The sequence below is a fragment of the Loxodonta africana genome, chromosome 13, assembly GCF_030014295.1.
Source record: "Loxodonta africana isolate mLoxAfr1 chromosome 13, mLoxAfr1.hap2, whole genome shotgun sequence".
Classification (NCBI taxonomy): Eukaryota; Metazoa; Chordata; class Mammalia; order Proboscidea; family Elephantidae; genus Loxodonta; species Loxodonta africana.
The window spans coordinates 10,411,617-10,428,225 of record NC_087354.1 but is presented as its reverse complement, the minus strand read 5'-3'; the positions used below and the strand labels follow the sequence as shown (position 1 = coordinate 10,428,225).

The window sequence follows — 16,609 nt, the reverse complement described above, 5'->3', positions numbered from 1 at the left end:
TCCCGCTTTGTCAGTAACTTTTTGTTTTTCTTCATCTGCCCTCATCTTTATTTGGTTTTGGTAAGTATGATTATGATATGTCTTGGTGACTTTCTTTTGGGGTCTATCCTATATGGGGCTTGTTGAGCTTCTTGGATGGTCAGTTTTTTGTCTTTCATATTTGGAAAGTTTTATGACAGCAAATCTTCAACAATCTTCTCTGTATTTTCCATTTTCTCCCACTGTTCTGGAATCCACTCACGAAAAAATTTTTGCACTTGATTGTGTCCCGTGTAATTACATGTGTCCCATGTAATTCTCAATATTTTATCATTTTTTTTCATTCTTTTGTCTGATTTTTCTTCCAAGTGGTGTCCATGGATTTGTCTTCATTCTTGCTTATTCTGTTTTCCATTGTTTCAAATTTGCTCCTCAAACCTTCTATTGAGTTGTACATTTCTGAAATTTTGTTATCTTTTGGATTTCTAGTTGCTATTTTTTATGATTTGTAATTTTCATATTTTCATGTTTCGTTCTTGTACTATTTTCCTGAATTCTTCTATTGCTTTGTCTGTTTTCCTTGATTTTGGTTTTCTTTGGTTTTGTCTGTGTTTTCCATGATTTTGTCTATTTTTTCCTTGGTTTTCTCTGTGTTTTCCTTGACCTCTTTCCTAATTTCTTGCAAAGCCCTAAGTATTAGTCTTCTGAATTCCATAGCAGGTAGTTCCACTGCCTTTTCTTCTACCAGAAGGTTATCTGATTCTTTATTTTGGTTACTTCCTGGGACCATCTTGTCCTGCTTTTTTATGTTTTGATATTGTCAGTATCTTCGAGACATTGAGGTATTATTTTCTTTACTTATTTATCGTATGTTCATTTGTTTCATCCTGTTTGTTTTGTTTTAATATGTCAGGGTGGGTGGGCCAGGCATGCTTTGCTGCTTGCTCGTACGTGGACATGATAGCTCTCACCACCTTGTCTGTGTGGGCAAGGCAGCAGCAGACAGGGTAATCCCACTTCACTGTACACTGATTTGGCAAGGTGGCTGAGGGCAGACTGGGTGGGTGCTGTCTGCCTCCTGATGTTGGTCCAGTGGTGTGGGAGTGTTCATGGACCCTTGCCAGATAGGCGGGGGTGTCACACAGGGAGTGGTATGGGCTTCCTTCCCAACATTCAGCAGATGGTTGAGTGGCAGAAAAGGAGGGGCAGTGCAGGCCTGGTGCAGTGGTGGGCTGGAGCTGGGGATGCTCTAGCCGTGACAGCACAGCAACGGCCAGCGGGAAGGGTAGGGTGGCCTATAGGGCTAGGTGGAAGAAAGAAAGAAAAGAAAAAAAGTGTAGTCAGTGAGTAAGGGCAAGGCTGATCTGGGGGATGACGGAAAGGGAAGGAGAGATGGGGTATGGGAAGAGGTGGGAGGGAAAAAGAAAATGAAGGGTAAAATGAAAAGAAAAAAAAATGGCATGGTGGGAGCCAGGGGGTGGGATCAGGGTGGACCCAGGTCAGCAGCAGACCAGGGCCTGTCTACCTACAGTGGTGTGTCATGGCCAGGTGGGAAGGAGTAGAGGTGGCATATGGGGCTAGATGGGGGGATAAAGTGGTGAAAGCTGGCAGGTGGGGACAGGTTGGAGTGGATGGAGGCAGGTGGTACCCGGGGCAGTGATGGGCTGGTAGCTTTCTAGCCAAACAGCTTGGCATAGCTAGGTGGAATGGAGAAAGAAAAAGAATAAAAAAATAGTATGGCAAGAGCCAGCAGGTGGGAGCCGGACGGACTTGGGCTGGCAGGCCTGTGGCTCTCTAGCCAAAGTGGCACAGTGTGTCCTGTTGAGACGTGGTGGAGGTCGGGTACAGTGTTAAGTGGGAGGGAGAGAGAAAAGGAGGAAAAGGAAAAAGAAAAATAGCATGGTGGAAGCTGGCTTGTGGGGGTATGGTGGACCTAGGGTGACAGTGGGCTAGTAGGTCTCTAGCCTAGTGGCACAGGGTGCCCTATTGGGAAGGAGTGGGGGTGGTGTACAGGGCTGAGAGGGAGAAAGAAAAGGAAGATAGTGAAAAAAATGGTGTGGTAGGATCCAGCAGGTTGGGACAGGGCTGACCCAGGGTGATAGTGGGCCGGTAGCTCTTTATCCATGATGATGCAGCATGGCCCAGTGGGAAGGGTTAGAGGTGGCATAGAGGGCAGAAGAATGAGGTGTGGGAAAGTGTATTTCTGTGCTTACCGGGTGCTCTGCCTTCTATTGGAAGCTCCATGAAGTTGCCTTCCCATACTCCCTGTCTAGGGTCATTGCTGCTTGTGCTCCAAGGTGGCGATGCTGTGCTGTTAGTTGGCAGGGGACCTCTACTCTGTATTTCTCCTTGTTCTTTGTTTTCCTCCAGTTTCTTCTTCCATTCAGTATTTGGTCTAGTTCTTTATCCCTTCACTTGATGCTTAGGGTTCCAGGATTGACATTTGTTATGTTTTACTTAGTTTTGGGGGTCTTTACTGCAGAGGACCAACATTATGATTCTGCCTAGGGTGCCATGTTGGCTCCATCTCTCATTCCAGCTTTCCTTAATATTTGTAAGGTATATGTTTTTCCATCCTTTAATCTACCTGTATTACACTTGGAGCAAGTTTCTTGTAGATTCTTTTAATTGGTGTGTTTAGACCATTTACGTTTAGTGTAATTATTGATATGTTTAAGGAGCCCTGGTGGTGCAATGGATAAGTGTGTGGCTGCTAACTGGAAGGTTGGCAGTTCAAACCTACCAGCTGCTCCATGGGAGAAAGGTGTGCCAGTCTGCTTCCATGAAGATTACAGCCTTGGAAACCTTATGGGGCAGTTCTATTCTGTCCTATAGGGTCACTATGAGTTAGAATTGATTTGATGGCACACAACATCACTGATATGTTAGGATGTAAATCTGTTATTTTGCTTTCTTTTTGTTCCCTGTGTTCATTGTCCCATTTCCCCTTTCCTGTCCTCCTCTGGGTTATTTGAACATTCTTTAGAATTCCTTTTTATCTATAGTGCTTTTGAGTACAAGCCTTTGTACAATTTTTTTAGTAGTTGCTCTATGGATTACAATATACATATGCAGCTTATCATACTCTACTAGTATCAACATTTTACCACTTCAAGTGGAATGCAGATACCTAACCTCCTATTTAGGTCTCTTTACTCTCAGGTTTTTATGATACTGTTGCCATATTACCTCTACATACATTGAGATCATCAGACACGTGTCCTTCCCTAACTCCTTTGGTATCCATTCCAACACACACACATTTTTACACAGCTGACATATTATTCAATAACCCCTTTTTAGATCAGAAAGTTTATTCCTGTGAAAATGATTTTTTATGTGTCCTCAGTGTTTGGTAATCAGGCTTTCTCCAAATCAAGTATAAAAATCCCAAGTAATTAACATATGTACAGGCATACCTTATTTTACTATGCTATGCTTTATTATTATGCTATGCTTTATTGCTCTTCGCAATATTGCGTTTTCTAAAAATTGAAGGTTTGTGGCAACCCCGCATCGAGGAAGTCTATTGGCGCCATTTTTTCAACAGCGTGTGCTCACTTCATGTCTCTGTGTCACACTTTAGTAGTTCCCACAATATTTCAGGCTGTTTCATTATTATATCTGTTATGATGATCTGTGATCAGTGTTCTTTGATGTTACTATTGTAATTGTTTTGCGGTGCCATGAACCACGCCCATATAAGACAGTGAACTTAACTGATAAATACTGATTTATGTGTTCTTACTGCTCCACCAAGCAGCTGTTCCCGTCTCTCTCCCTTTCTTCAGGCCTCCCTATTCCCTGAGACATGACACTGTTGAAATTAGGCCAATTAATAATGCTACAATGGCCTCCAAGTGTTCAAGTGAAAGGAAGAGTCACATGTCTTTTACTTTAAAACAAAAGCTAGAAATGATTAAGCTTAGTAAGGAAGGCATGTCGAAAGCTGAGAGGCTGAAAGCTAGGCATCTTGCCCAGTTTGCCAAGTTGTGAATGGAAAGGAAAAGTTCTTGAAGGAAATTAAAAGTGCTAGTCCATAAACAGTTTCCAAGAGAAACTCTATGGGGCAGTTCTACTCCACCCTATAGGGTCGCTATGAGTCAGAATCGACTCGAGGGCGCTGGGTTTCTGGGGTAGTCCATAAAAGGAATATGAGGGTGTCCCTGGGGTACTGGAGCCGTGGTGGCATAGTGGTTAAGAGCTCAGCTGCTAATCAAAAGGTCAGCAGTTTGAATCCACCAGCTGCTCCTTGGAAACCCTATGATGCAGTTCTACTCTGCCTTATAGGGTGGCTATAAGTTGGAATTGACTCAAAGGCAACGGGTTTTTTGGGGGGGGGGTGGGGTGGTGGCAGTAATGTTCTGCTTCTTAATCTGAATCTGGGTTACACAGATGTGACCAGTTTGTGACAATTCATGAAGCTCAACACTTAAGACTTGTCTACTTTTCTGAGTGTATACTTCAATTAAAAGTTCACATACAAATTAAAAAAAAAAAAAGTGCTACTCCAGTGAACACACGAATGATAAAAAAAAGTGCAACAGCCTTATTGCTGATATGGAGAAAGTTTTAGCGTCTGGATGGAAGATCAAACCATCCACAGCATTCCCTTACGCCAAAGCCTAATCCAGAGCAAGGCCCTAACCCCCTTCAATTCTATGAGGGCCGAGAGAGGTAAGGAAGCAGCAGAAAAAAAGTTTGAAGCTAGCAGAGGTTTAAGGAAAGACGCCATCTCCGTAACACAGAAGCGCAAGGTGAGCAGCAAGTGCTGACGGAGAACCTGCAGCAAGGGATCCAGGTCTAGCTCCCGGATGGAGGTGGCTGCACTAAGCACCAGACCTTCAGTGTAGACGAAACATCCTTACACTGAAAGGGATCCAGGTCTAGCTCCCGGATGGAGGTGGCTGCACTAAGCACCAGACCTTCAGTGTAGATGAAACATCCTTACACTGAAAGGGATCCAGGTCTAGCTCCCAGATGGGGGTGGCTGCACGAAACACCAGACCTTCAGTGTAGATGAAACGTCCTTACACTGAAAGGGATCCAGATCTAGCTCCCGGATGGAGGTGGCTGCACTAAGCACCAGACCTTCAGTGTAGACGAAACATGCTTACACTGAAAGGGATTCAGGTCTAGCTCCTGGATGGAGGTGGCTGCATGAAACACCAGACCTTCAGTGTAGATGAAACGTCCTTACATTGAAAGGGATCCAGATCTAGCTCCCGGATGGAGGTGGCTGCACTAAGCACCAGACCTTCAGTGTAGACGAAACATCTTTACACTGAAAGGGATCCAGGTCTAGCTCCCAGATGGAGGTGGCTGCACGAAACACCAGACCTTCAGTGTAGATGAAACGGCTTTACACTGAAAGATGTGATTGCGAAAGTTGTGTGTCAACTTGGCTGTGCCACGATTCTCAATGGTTTGGCAGTTCTGATGTAGTTTGGCAGTCATATGATGTTGGGATCTGCTGTGAGTAGCCAATCAGTTGAAAGAGAGTTTCCTTGAAGGTGTGGCCTGCATCCAATATAGGTGGACTTTCTGGCAAGGCTCACTGGCTTTTATTTGCTCTGGATCCTGCAGGTGGCTCCTGTTCATCTGACCTCCTGTTCTTGGGACCTGAGCTAGTAGCTTGCCTGCCGATCTTGGGATTCATTAGCCTCCATGGTCTGGATCTTGAGTTCACCAGCCCCTGCAGCTACATGACTCAGGAAAAGCCTGCAACCTGACCAACAGACTTGGGACTTTCCATCCTATACAAACTTGTGAGCCATTTCCTTGATATCTCTATTTGTGTGCATGTGTGTATGTATATGTGTATATATACACACACACACATTTATATACATATAGGAAATGCTGGTGGCATAATGATTAAGCTACCTCTGCTAACCAAAAGGTTGACAGTTTGAATTCACCAGGCGCTCCTTGGAAGCTCTATGGGACAGTCCTACTCTGTCCTATAGAATTGCTGTGAGTCAGAATCAACTTGACGGCAACGGGTTTGGTTTGTTTTGGTTTATACAGATATGTAAGTGCTTTGGCTGCTAACCAAAAGGTCAGCAGCTCGAATCCACCAGCCACTCCTTGAAAACCCCGTGGGGCAGTTCTACTCTGCCCTGTAGTGTCGCTATGAGTCGGTATCAACTTGATGGCAACGGATTTGGTTTTGGGTTTTATATATATACACATATATAACATACACACACTTCACTGGTTTTGCTTCTGTAGAGAAGCCATCCTAAGACATTTGGTACCAAGGGTGGTTCTCAAGAAACAAAATTGTAAGGATGTTTTTTTGTAAATTGGTTCTTCAGTTTTGTTAAAGTTTTAAAGATGTTGATGACTCTGCTTCCAGTAGTAAGGAGGGCACCGCACACGCACAGCACGAGGTGGCAACAGAAATACATGAAGTATCACCACCTATAGATACCTCACCAAGATACTGGTGAGAGGTTAGGTGCTGGGTGATCTCACGTTTGATACCTTTCTACAATTCTGTCAGAATGAGAAATATAAGGGAACTGGATGGCTGGTCCTATTTTCACTAGACAAAATGCTGAAGGAGATGAGTTCAGGCCTTCAAAGTCAAAGCTCAAGTGCTGCACAAATGTCTTCAAACTTTCAACTTCTGCCTTCAAGAAGCCTTATTTCTTGTAATAACAGAGCTGATATTGCCAAAAATATCATGGGGCTGAATCACAATGCCAGCTGAATTCCCAACCTAGAGTGGTACCTGAAATTAGGGCATTGATTGGGATGAAATGGCATCCTGAAGCTTGGGATGGGGACATATGGGCAGATAATCAGGAAGGTAGGGACACTGAGCCCCTAATTTCCCTTGAATCACACCTGCCCACAGAACCACCACTCTCATTTCCATCTGAAGAGATGACTACCTCTTCGTCTGCAAAGCCACTCTACTCAGTAAGACCATTACTCCTTACCCCCATCTGATGAGACTGGCCCAGCTGTCTGTAGACCCTTTGAGTCACTGCCTGGGGCATCACCTGAGGAAGAAGCTTTACAAGAAAATGCTGAATGTTCTCAAAACACATCCCCACCACCCATTTTGGCTTCTAGACCTATAACTAAAGTCTCAGCAAGCCCCAAAGGGTAAAGTATCTCCAGGAGGAGATACGCTACACTCCGAAACAACTGCTTGACTTTTCTAATATGTACAAACAGAAACTTGGGGAATATGTGTGGGAATGGCTATTAAGGGTGCGGGATAATGGTGCAAGGAACATAAAAACGGATCAGTCTGAGTTTATTGATACGGGTCCACTAAGCACAGATTCTTCATTCAATGTTTCAGCTCAAAAGGATAGGAAAGGATCTGATAGTTTATTTGGCTGGGTTGCTGAAGTGTGGATTATGCTGCGGCCTACACAAAACCAAGCTGAAGTACCAGACCTGCCTTGGTATACTGTAGAAGAAGGTATCCTAAAGCTTAGGGAAACTGGCATGCTAGAGTGATCAGGTTAGACTCACAGACCCACACACAGAATGCCCAGATGACACATCTTTTACCACAACTGTGAGGAACAAATTTGTGAAGGGCGCCCCAGCATCCTCGAAGACTGCTGTGATTGCTATTTTGTGTAAGTTCAGATTTTACAGTGGGAACTGCCCTAACTGAATTAAGATACCTAACTACGATGGGGCTGACTGGGCCCCATAGCAGCCCACCATGGGAGTGGGGGGACATACAGAGATCAGCTTATTAATGGAGTCTTATGTTCATCTCACTGTAGGTCCAGTGCATCCCCAAGCACATCCTGTAGTGATTTCCCCAGTTCCAGAATGCGTAATTGGAATAGTTATATTCAGCAACTGGCAGAATCCCCACTATGGACCACTGACAAGTGGAGTAAGGGCTATTAGGGCAATTGTATGACGTTATCACTCCCATGATGAGGTTTGATAGAATGAGATCCCCTCCATGATGGGCTCTGCTGTGACTAGCGAATCAGTTGAAAAGGAGTTTCCTTAGCAGTGTGGCCTGCATCCAATATAAGTGGACTTTCTGGCAAAGCTTGCTGACTTTTGTTTGTTCTGGACCCTGCAGCTGGCTCCTGTTCATTTGACCTCTGGTTCTTGGGACATGAACCAGCAGCTTGCCTGCCAATTTTGGGATTCGTCAGCCTCTGTGATCTGGATCTCAGGTTTGCCAGCCCCTGCAGCTATGTGAGTCAGAAGCCTCCAGCCTGACCAACAAACTTGGGCCTTTCTAGCCTCTAAACCACATGACCCATTTCTTTGATATAAATCTCTGTGTGTGTGTGTGTGTATATATATATATATATATATATATATATATATATATATATAGCTACTTCACTGATTTTGCTTCTCTAGAGAACTCAGCCTAAGCTAAATGCCATTTAGGACTTTTATAGTTAGAGAGAAGTCAATGCCTGGCTTCAAAGCTTCAAAGGACAGGCTGGCTCTCTTGTTAGGGACTAACATAGCTGATGACTTTAAGTTGAAGCCAATGCTCATTTACCATTCTGAAAATCCTAGGACCCTTAAGAATTATGCTAAATCTACCCTGCTTGTGCTCTATAAATGGGGTGACAAAGACTGGATGACAGCACATCTGTTTATAATATGGTTTACTAAATATTTTAAGCCCACTGTTGAGATCTACTGCTCAGAAAAAAACATTTCTTTCAAAATATTACCGCTCATTAACGATGCACCTGGTCATCCAAGAGGTCTGAGATGTACAAGAAGATTAATGTTGTTTTCATGCCTAATAACACAACATTCACTCTGCAACCTATGGCTCAAGGAGTAATTTTTACTTGAAATTCTTAGTATTTAAGAAATACATTTCATAAAGGCTATAGCTGCCATAGATAGTGATTCCTCTGATGGATCTGGGCAAAGTAAATTGAAAACCTTCTGGAAAGGGTTCACCATTCTAGATGCTAGTAAGAACATTTGTGATTCATGAGAGGTGGTCAAATATCAACACTAAAAGGAGTTTGGAAGAAGTTGATTCCAACCCTGATGGATGACTGAGGGCTTAACGACTTCAGCGGAGGAAATAACTGTGGATGCATTGGAAATAGTAAGAGAACTAGAATTAGAAATGGAGACTGAAATGTGACTGAGCTGCTGAAACCTCATGATAAAACTTGAACAGATGAGCAGTTCCTTCTTACAGATGAGCAAAGAAAGTGGTTTCTTGGGATGCAATCTACTCCTAGTGAAGATCCTGCGAACACTGTTGAAACGACAACAAAAGATTTAGAATAGTACATAAATTTAGTTGATAGAGCAGGGAATAGGGTTTGAGGAGACTGACTCCAATTTTGAAAGAAGTTCTACTGTGGGTAAAATTCTATTTAATAGCATCACATGCTACAGAGAAATCTTTCATGAAAGGAAGAGCCAATCAACACAGCAAACCTCATTGTTATCTTATTTTTAGAAATCGCCACAACCACTCCAACCTTCAGCAGCCACCACCCTGATTAGTCAGCAGCCATCAACATCAAGGCAAGTCCCTCCACCGTGAAAAAGATTACAACTTGCTGAAGGCTCAGATGAAGATTAGCATTTCTCAGTAATATTTTTTAATTAAGGTATGTACATTGGTTTTTTTAGACATAACGCTATTGCACACTCAGCAGACTACAGTATAGTATAAATATATGCACTAGGAAACCAAAAAATTCGTGTGGCTTGCTTTACTGTAATATTTGCTTTATTGTGGTGGTCTGGAACTGAACCAGCAGTATCTCCAAGGTAAGCCTGTATCATAAACAGGTATACATGTTAATTATATACATGTTATTTAATGTAATTTGTTAATTAAATATATATTTGTGTGTGTATGTATTTTTTTCTTTTGAACTTTCATTTAACTTTTAACTTTGAATTTTTAAGTGATTGTCTTAGGCTGGGTTCTCTAGAGAAACAAACCCAGTAAAGCATATAAATATATATAGACAGAGAGATTTGTACCAAGGAAATGGCTCAGGCTATAACGTCCCAAGTCCGTAGGGCAGGAAAGAGTCTTCTCCAGGTTCACGTAACCACAGGGGTTGGCAAACCCAAGATCGGCAGGTCAGAGAGCAGGGGTGTTGCAGGCCTCTGCTGACTCACGTAGTCTCAGGGGCTGGTGAACCCAAGATCAGCAGGCTGGAAAGCAGAGCTGTTGCAGGCTGTGAAAGACTGACGAATCTCAAGATCAGCAGTCAAGACCGCAGGTAAGCTGCTAGCCCAAGTCTCAAGAACTGGAGGTCAGACGAGTAGGAGCCAGCTGCAGGATCCAGAACAAACAAAACCCCAGTAAAAAGAACAGGAAGGACTAGGCAGCAAGGGGTGAAGAGATGAAGGCTGAGGCGGTGGTGAGGCTCCACAGGCCCTGACCCCACCAGTACCACTCAGCAGATCCCATCATGGGTATGATCATGTATCAAATCTCAAAGGGAGGTGATCACAACATTACAACTGCCAGAACACTGAGAATCATGGCCCAGCCAAGTTCACACACAATTGTAACTATCACAACCATAGAAGCAATCATGGGCTCCACAGTATATTTTGATGTTTGTTTTAATTCTATTTTGTTGTTGTGGTTGAGAACATATACAGCAAACATACCTAATTCAACCCTTCCTACATGTATGATTCGGTGGCATTGATTACATTCCTCGAGTTGTGCAATCATTCTCACTCTGCTTTTCTGAGTTGTTCCTCCCCCATTAACATAAACTCACTGCTCCCTAAGGTTCCTATCTAATCTTTCGAGTTGCTGTTGTCATTTTGAATTTTGGTAAGAATTTTTTAGATCAGTTAAGTTTCCTGCAAATATAAATCAAGCTTGCTCCAGTTCCACAAGAACTCCACCACAGTCTTTGGGATGGAGAAAAATCACTGGTTTTCCATGTGCTCCTATTTTGGCCTCTTCAGTTATAGTACGGATCTTCTTTTTTTTCAAATCCGCCATGGCTATGTTTATGTTATCCACCTTGAGAAAAGGAAATAAATAAGAACACAATTAGATAATAAAAATACTTAATTATACAAGAAACGTTGAGAGCTCATGTGGTCTATCTCCTCCATCTTTGGCCAGGACCATTCTTAAACAATCAAAAAGCATAAAACTTCCAGAGAGGGAAAGGACGTTGCTCAATTCTCTTAGGTGACCAACTGCCGTGTTTAAGAATTTTCACCATTGTAAATGTTTTTCCTTTTAACCTAAATCATGTATGTTACACTTTGCAGTATTTTCTTCTAGGTGATACAGGGCAAATTGGTTTTACCTCAGAGCCTTGGGATCTCCATCTGTAATAGAGTGACAAAGCCTACCATAGTGACCGGCTATAGATTAAAATGAGGTAACAGATAAGATACTCTTAGCACGGTTTATGGCACGTAGTAGGCACTCAACAAATGAGTGTTCCTCTGATCCCCCAACTCCCTAAAACCATCTGGTTATCACCTTCGAGATTAAAACTTCGTATACATGAAAGTAACTATTAAGGTATCATCAAATTTGTGTTTATCCCTCCTAAAAATCCAAACTTTTACAATATTGCAACTCTCTTCTACATCATTTCCATCTTACTTTCAAAGAGCCAAGGACTGTATACTGGATTCCAAAAGTGGTCAAACTGACAAGGATACTAAATATTACCACAGGTAAATATTACCACAGGTAAATACTACCACAGGTAAATATTACCACAGGTAAATATTACCACAGGTAAATTGTGATTCCTTCATACATTGCACATTCTACTAATAAATTCCTGTTAGTATTTCTTTTTAAACCTCAGAGCTTTGTCAAAGTCATGCCCATACTACGTCCCTGGCTTATTGCACCCTGATCTGTACTGTGCTGTGGATGGTCAATCTGCATCTTTTCCAGAACAGAATTTTCTTCCTGAATGTTTGCCCTTTTATATATGAATATAATGAACTTCATTTTATTCAATTTAATTTTCCAGTTTTCCTAAAGTTAGTCTAAATTCAAAGTCTCTCCATTTCAAAATAGTTTTAAAGTTATACAGTGCATAAAAATTCAAACTTACAGATAAAGTTAAGTACTCCTTCCCTCCCAGACGTAACTCTGTCCTCAGTTTGACATACGTTCTTCCAGACATTTAAAACATATTTATAATCATTATGTATATATATATCTCTAAAATAAAGTTATATATATGATGTCTTTTACATGCTTTACTTGTATTTGCTCTTTTACTTAATATATCTTAGCAATTTTTCCATGTTAGTACAAATAGATCTACTCTTTTTTAACCACTACATAATAGTGTTCTAAATAACTGCTATATAGATATATGCAAGTTAACTTAATAATTCCCTATTAATATACATTTAGGTTATAAGAAGGGAACCCTGGACATTTCTCCTTGGTTAGATGCTAAACTGGCCACTGCTAATGATGCCAACTGAACAAAGCAGAGCATGGTGACTGAGTTCACGGACAAGTTTTCACTAGCATTTGAGGGTATATGAACCCAGGGACTGGTGGAGGTACATAAAAATACGAAGGCAAATTTAAAAGCTATGGAAGACAGAATGGAAAGTTAAATAAAAACGGGAGCTAAAGAAGCAGCAGCAAGATGGAATGTCAACAGCAATATTTAAAGAATAATAACTGATAACTTCCCATAATTTAAGACATGAGTGTTCGACTTAAGAGGACACTTGAGAACCAAGCAGGATTTTTTAAAAAAGTAAATAAATGAATATATAACATATAACAATGAAACCGAATAACTTGAAGAATACAGAAAAAATCTTAAGATCTCTAAAGGAAAAATAATGGATTACCTACAATTGAACAGGCAACAAATTCTCCTTAGCAGCAACAGATTCCAGAAGATAATGGAGTACTGTCATTGTCAAGACAGTAAAGGTGAGTAAAAGATGAGGTAAAATGACCTCAATCTAGAATTTTAAGCTAAATTATTGTTCAAGACCCTTCTTACATATAAACTTAAATAACAACAAACAAACTTAAAAGATACAGCCACGATTTGCATTGTGTGGACATTACCAGGATTTTAATTTTAACTAACAATAAAAAGAAAAGGTGATATTTATAAGACAATAAAAATTTTGAATATCTACTGGATATTTGATGATATTAAGAGATTACTAGGTGGGAGGGAAGGGGAAAAGGGTGTTGACAATAACACTGATTAAGGGTAGGATTGCATAGCCGATTATTGTAATTGCTGGCAATAAGTTGTTCACCTGTAAAAAGTTGAATTTGCAAAAGTTATATGATAGGCATTTGGAAACCCTGGTGGCGTAGTGGTTAAGAGCTATGGCTGCTAACCAAGAAGTTGGCAGTTCAAATCCTCCACCAGGCCCTCCTTGGAAACTCCATGGTGCAGTTCTACTCTGTCCTCTAGGGTCGCTAGGAGTCAGCATCGACTTGATGGCAATGGGTTTGGTTTTGGTTTTATATTTACAGTAACAACAACAACTACAAAGAATAGCTACTAAGGCTGCTTATGTACAACAAAACACCTCATGGGATTTGGTTCGTTGGTTTGGAGGTTTACGGTTATGGTTTCATGAGACATCCCAGTTAACGGGCCTAAGAATGAGTTAAGCGGCTCTGTTCAATGTTCTAGATTGCTGCATAATGCCTGGGGTCTTAAAAGCTTGCAAGCGGCCATCCAAGGCACAACAATTGGTCTCTACTCACCTGGAGCAACAGAAGAAGAATCAGGAAGAGAAGAAGGTAATGGAATGTGTGGCTAACTGCCTCCATGAACAGCTGTCTCCTTTGCCTTGAGACCAGAAGAGCTGGATGGTACCTGGCTACCGTAACTGAACATTTTGATCAAAGATTCCATAGAAGAAAAATCCTGATAAAAAATGGGGGAAAATGCAGAAAAGAATTCAAATTCTTATGGACTCTAGACTTTCTGGAGCCATGGAAGGTGGATGAGCCCCTGAAACTAATGCCCCTGAGATAATCTTTAAACCTTAAAACAAAAATATGCCCTGAAGTCTTCTTAAAACCAAACAATACTTTAGCTTAAAAAAAAAGTAAAAAAAGGTCTGCCTTGAGCATTATGGTCTTTTAAAAGCTATCTATATGGGATCAAATTGACAGCAGCAACTTGAAAGATCAGATAGGAACCTTAGGGGGCGGTGAGTTTATGTTAATGGGGGAGAAACAACTTAGACAGGGAGGGTGAGAATGGTCACACAACTCAAAGAATGTAATCAATGCTACTGAATTATACGTGTAGAAAACTCTTGAACTGGTGTATGTTTTACTGTGTATATTCTCAATAACAAAATAAAGAGATTACTATTAGTTTGCTTTAAATATGAGTATCGTATTGTGTAAATATATAAAAAATACAAAAATATGTAAAAAAAATAGATGCATGTTTATACACACACACTGAAATATTTATAGATGGAATTACATGATGCTTGGGAACAATTTTAAATTAATACAGGAAGAAGGAAATGTGGTGGAGGGAGTATATATGAAACAAGATTGTCCATGAATTGATCACTGTTGAAGTTGGGTTTAGGTATAGCAGAGTTCGTTATATTACTCTATTTTTGCTTATGTTTGACGTTTTCTGTAATCAGAAAAAAAAAAATTTTAGCTAACCACTAAACAAATAGTAGTCTTTAAAATAGCAGAGAAAGAAACAATGTTTAAAAAAGAAAAGAAATTCTCAATCTAACAGAAGGCTAAAAAGGAGAGAAAAAAGCAAAGGAACAAATATAAAGAAAACACCATATAATATGGCAGAAAATAAGCTCAAGCACATTGATTGTCATTATAAATGGAAAGAGATTAGACTCATGAACTATAAAGAGAAACTGTCGGAATGAATTCTTTTTTAACCTATTTGCTGCTTGGTAGAAACATACCTAAACAAAACCACACAGAATGCATAAAACTAATGAAGCAGAAGAAGATATATCTGGCAAGTATGAACTCAAAGAGAGTTGATATAGCAATACAATACTAGTATCACATAAATTAGAATTTAAAGTAAAATACAATACAGAGAAAAAAACATAAAACTTAAATATAAAATGAACAATCCACAAAGGTGATAAAATAATCTTGAATCTGCATATTCCTAACACTACTACCTTGAAAAACAAAAAGCAAAACAAATATTTGCTTTTCTGTCATTATCTGGTAGATCAAGTAGACAAAAGATTCAGGATAATGAAGTTTTAAACAACAAAATCAACAAGCTTGGTCTACCACATACGCAGATGGTTATAAAGATACAGCCTGCACCCAGCAAAGGAGGGAACTGGGGACTGAAAGAGCAGAATATCCAGGATACAGCACAGAAAACCCAAAACATACGGGAGAGAGAGTAGGAAATACGAAGGCTAGATATAAACTCAAATATATCAGTAATTATACTAAATTTAAGAAAATTAAATACTCCAATTAAAATAGGATTACCAGACTAGATTAAAAAAAAAAAAAATCTGACCAAAGTGACAACAGCAACTCAAAACATTAGACAGGAACCTTAGGGGGGCAGTGAGTTTATGTTAGTGGTGGAAGAACAGTTCAGAAAAGGAGGGTGGAAAGCACTGCACAACTTGAAGAATGTAGTCAGTATCAATGAATTGTACATGTAGAAACGGTTGAATTGGTATATGTTTTCCTGTGTATATTCTCCACAACAACATCAAAAAGACATCTAACTATATGCCTTTTGTAAGACATAAGTTTAAAAAAGGATACATAAAAGTTGAAGATAAAAAGATAGCATTCAAATAGTAACTGAAAGAATGCTGTATAGCTATATTATTAATAAGTAACAAAAATGTTTTAAAGTTAAAAGGATTCCTAGAGATAAAGTCACTTCATAAAATGCTAAAAGGGTCAATTCGCTAAGAAGACCTAACAATTCTAAATACATATGTCCCTAATAACCAAGCATCGAAGAACATATGGCAAAAATTTATAGAACTACATTGAAAAACAGACAAATTATCAGACATAGTAGGATACGTTGATAGTATCACCCTGGTAGCACAGTGGTTAAGTGCCACGGCTGCTAACCAAAAAGGTCAGCAGTTCAAATCCCACAGGTGCTCCTTGGCAACTCTCTGGAGCAGTTCTACTCTGTCCTATAGGGTCACTATGAGTGGGAACTGACTTGATGGCAATGGGTTTCGTTTTTTTTTTTTCTTTCAGTAACTGATAGAACAAACAGACAAAAAATCAGAACGATACGTCATGTTGAAAGCACATTAATGACCCTCCCTGGATGGACATTTATTGGACATAAAATACTTCAGAATTCATTTTAAGCATGCATGGATCATTTATAAAAACTGACTATATTGGCCGTGAAACAGGTCTTGACAAATTCAAATGACTACTATCATACAGATTATATTCTCTGCTCATAATGCCATTAAAATAGAAATCAATAACAAAAGAATAATTAAAAAATCCCCAAATGTTGAGAAATTAAGAAATAGACTTCAAAATAATCCACAGATCAAGGAAAAAAAATCATAATGGTTATGAAAATGTTCTGAACCGAAACATATTGAGAATTCTATGCAGCAAAGCCTCCGGGATACAGCTAAAGCAGTACTTAGGGACGGTATGTGTTCA

At 40.2% G+C, this 16,609-nt stretch overlaps 1 protein-coding gene across 1 annotated transcript in view; it reads right to left on the bottom strand.

The window, feature by feature from the left end:
• Positions 1 to 8,329: 8,329 nt before the first annotated feature.
• MCEE (methylmalonyl-CoA epimerase) overlaps positions 8,330 to 16,609 on the bottom strand; it is a 50,023-nt gene continuing 41,743 nt past the window's right edge. The window contains exon 3 of the mRNA XM_010600164.3: positions 8,330 to 10,969. Coding sequence (XP_010598466.1) covers positions 10,817 to 10,969 — 153 coding nt within the window. The 3' untranslated portion in view covers positions 8,330 to 10,816. The remainder of the gene's footprint in view (positions 10,970 to 16,609) is intronic.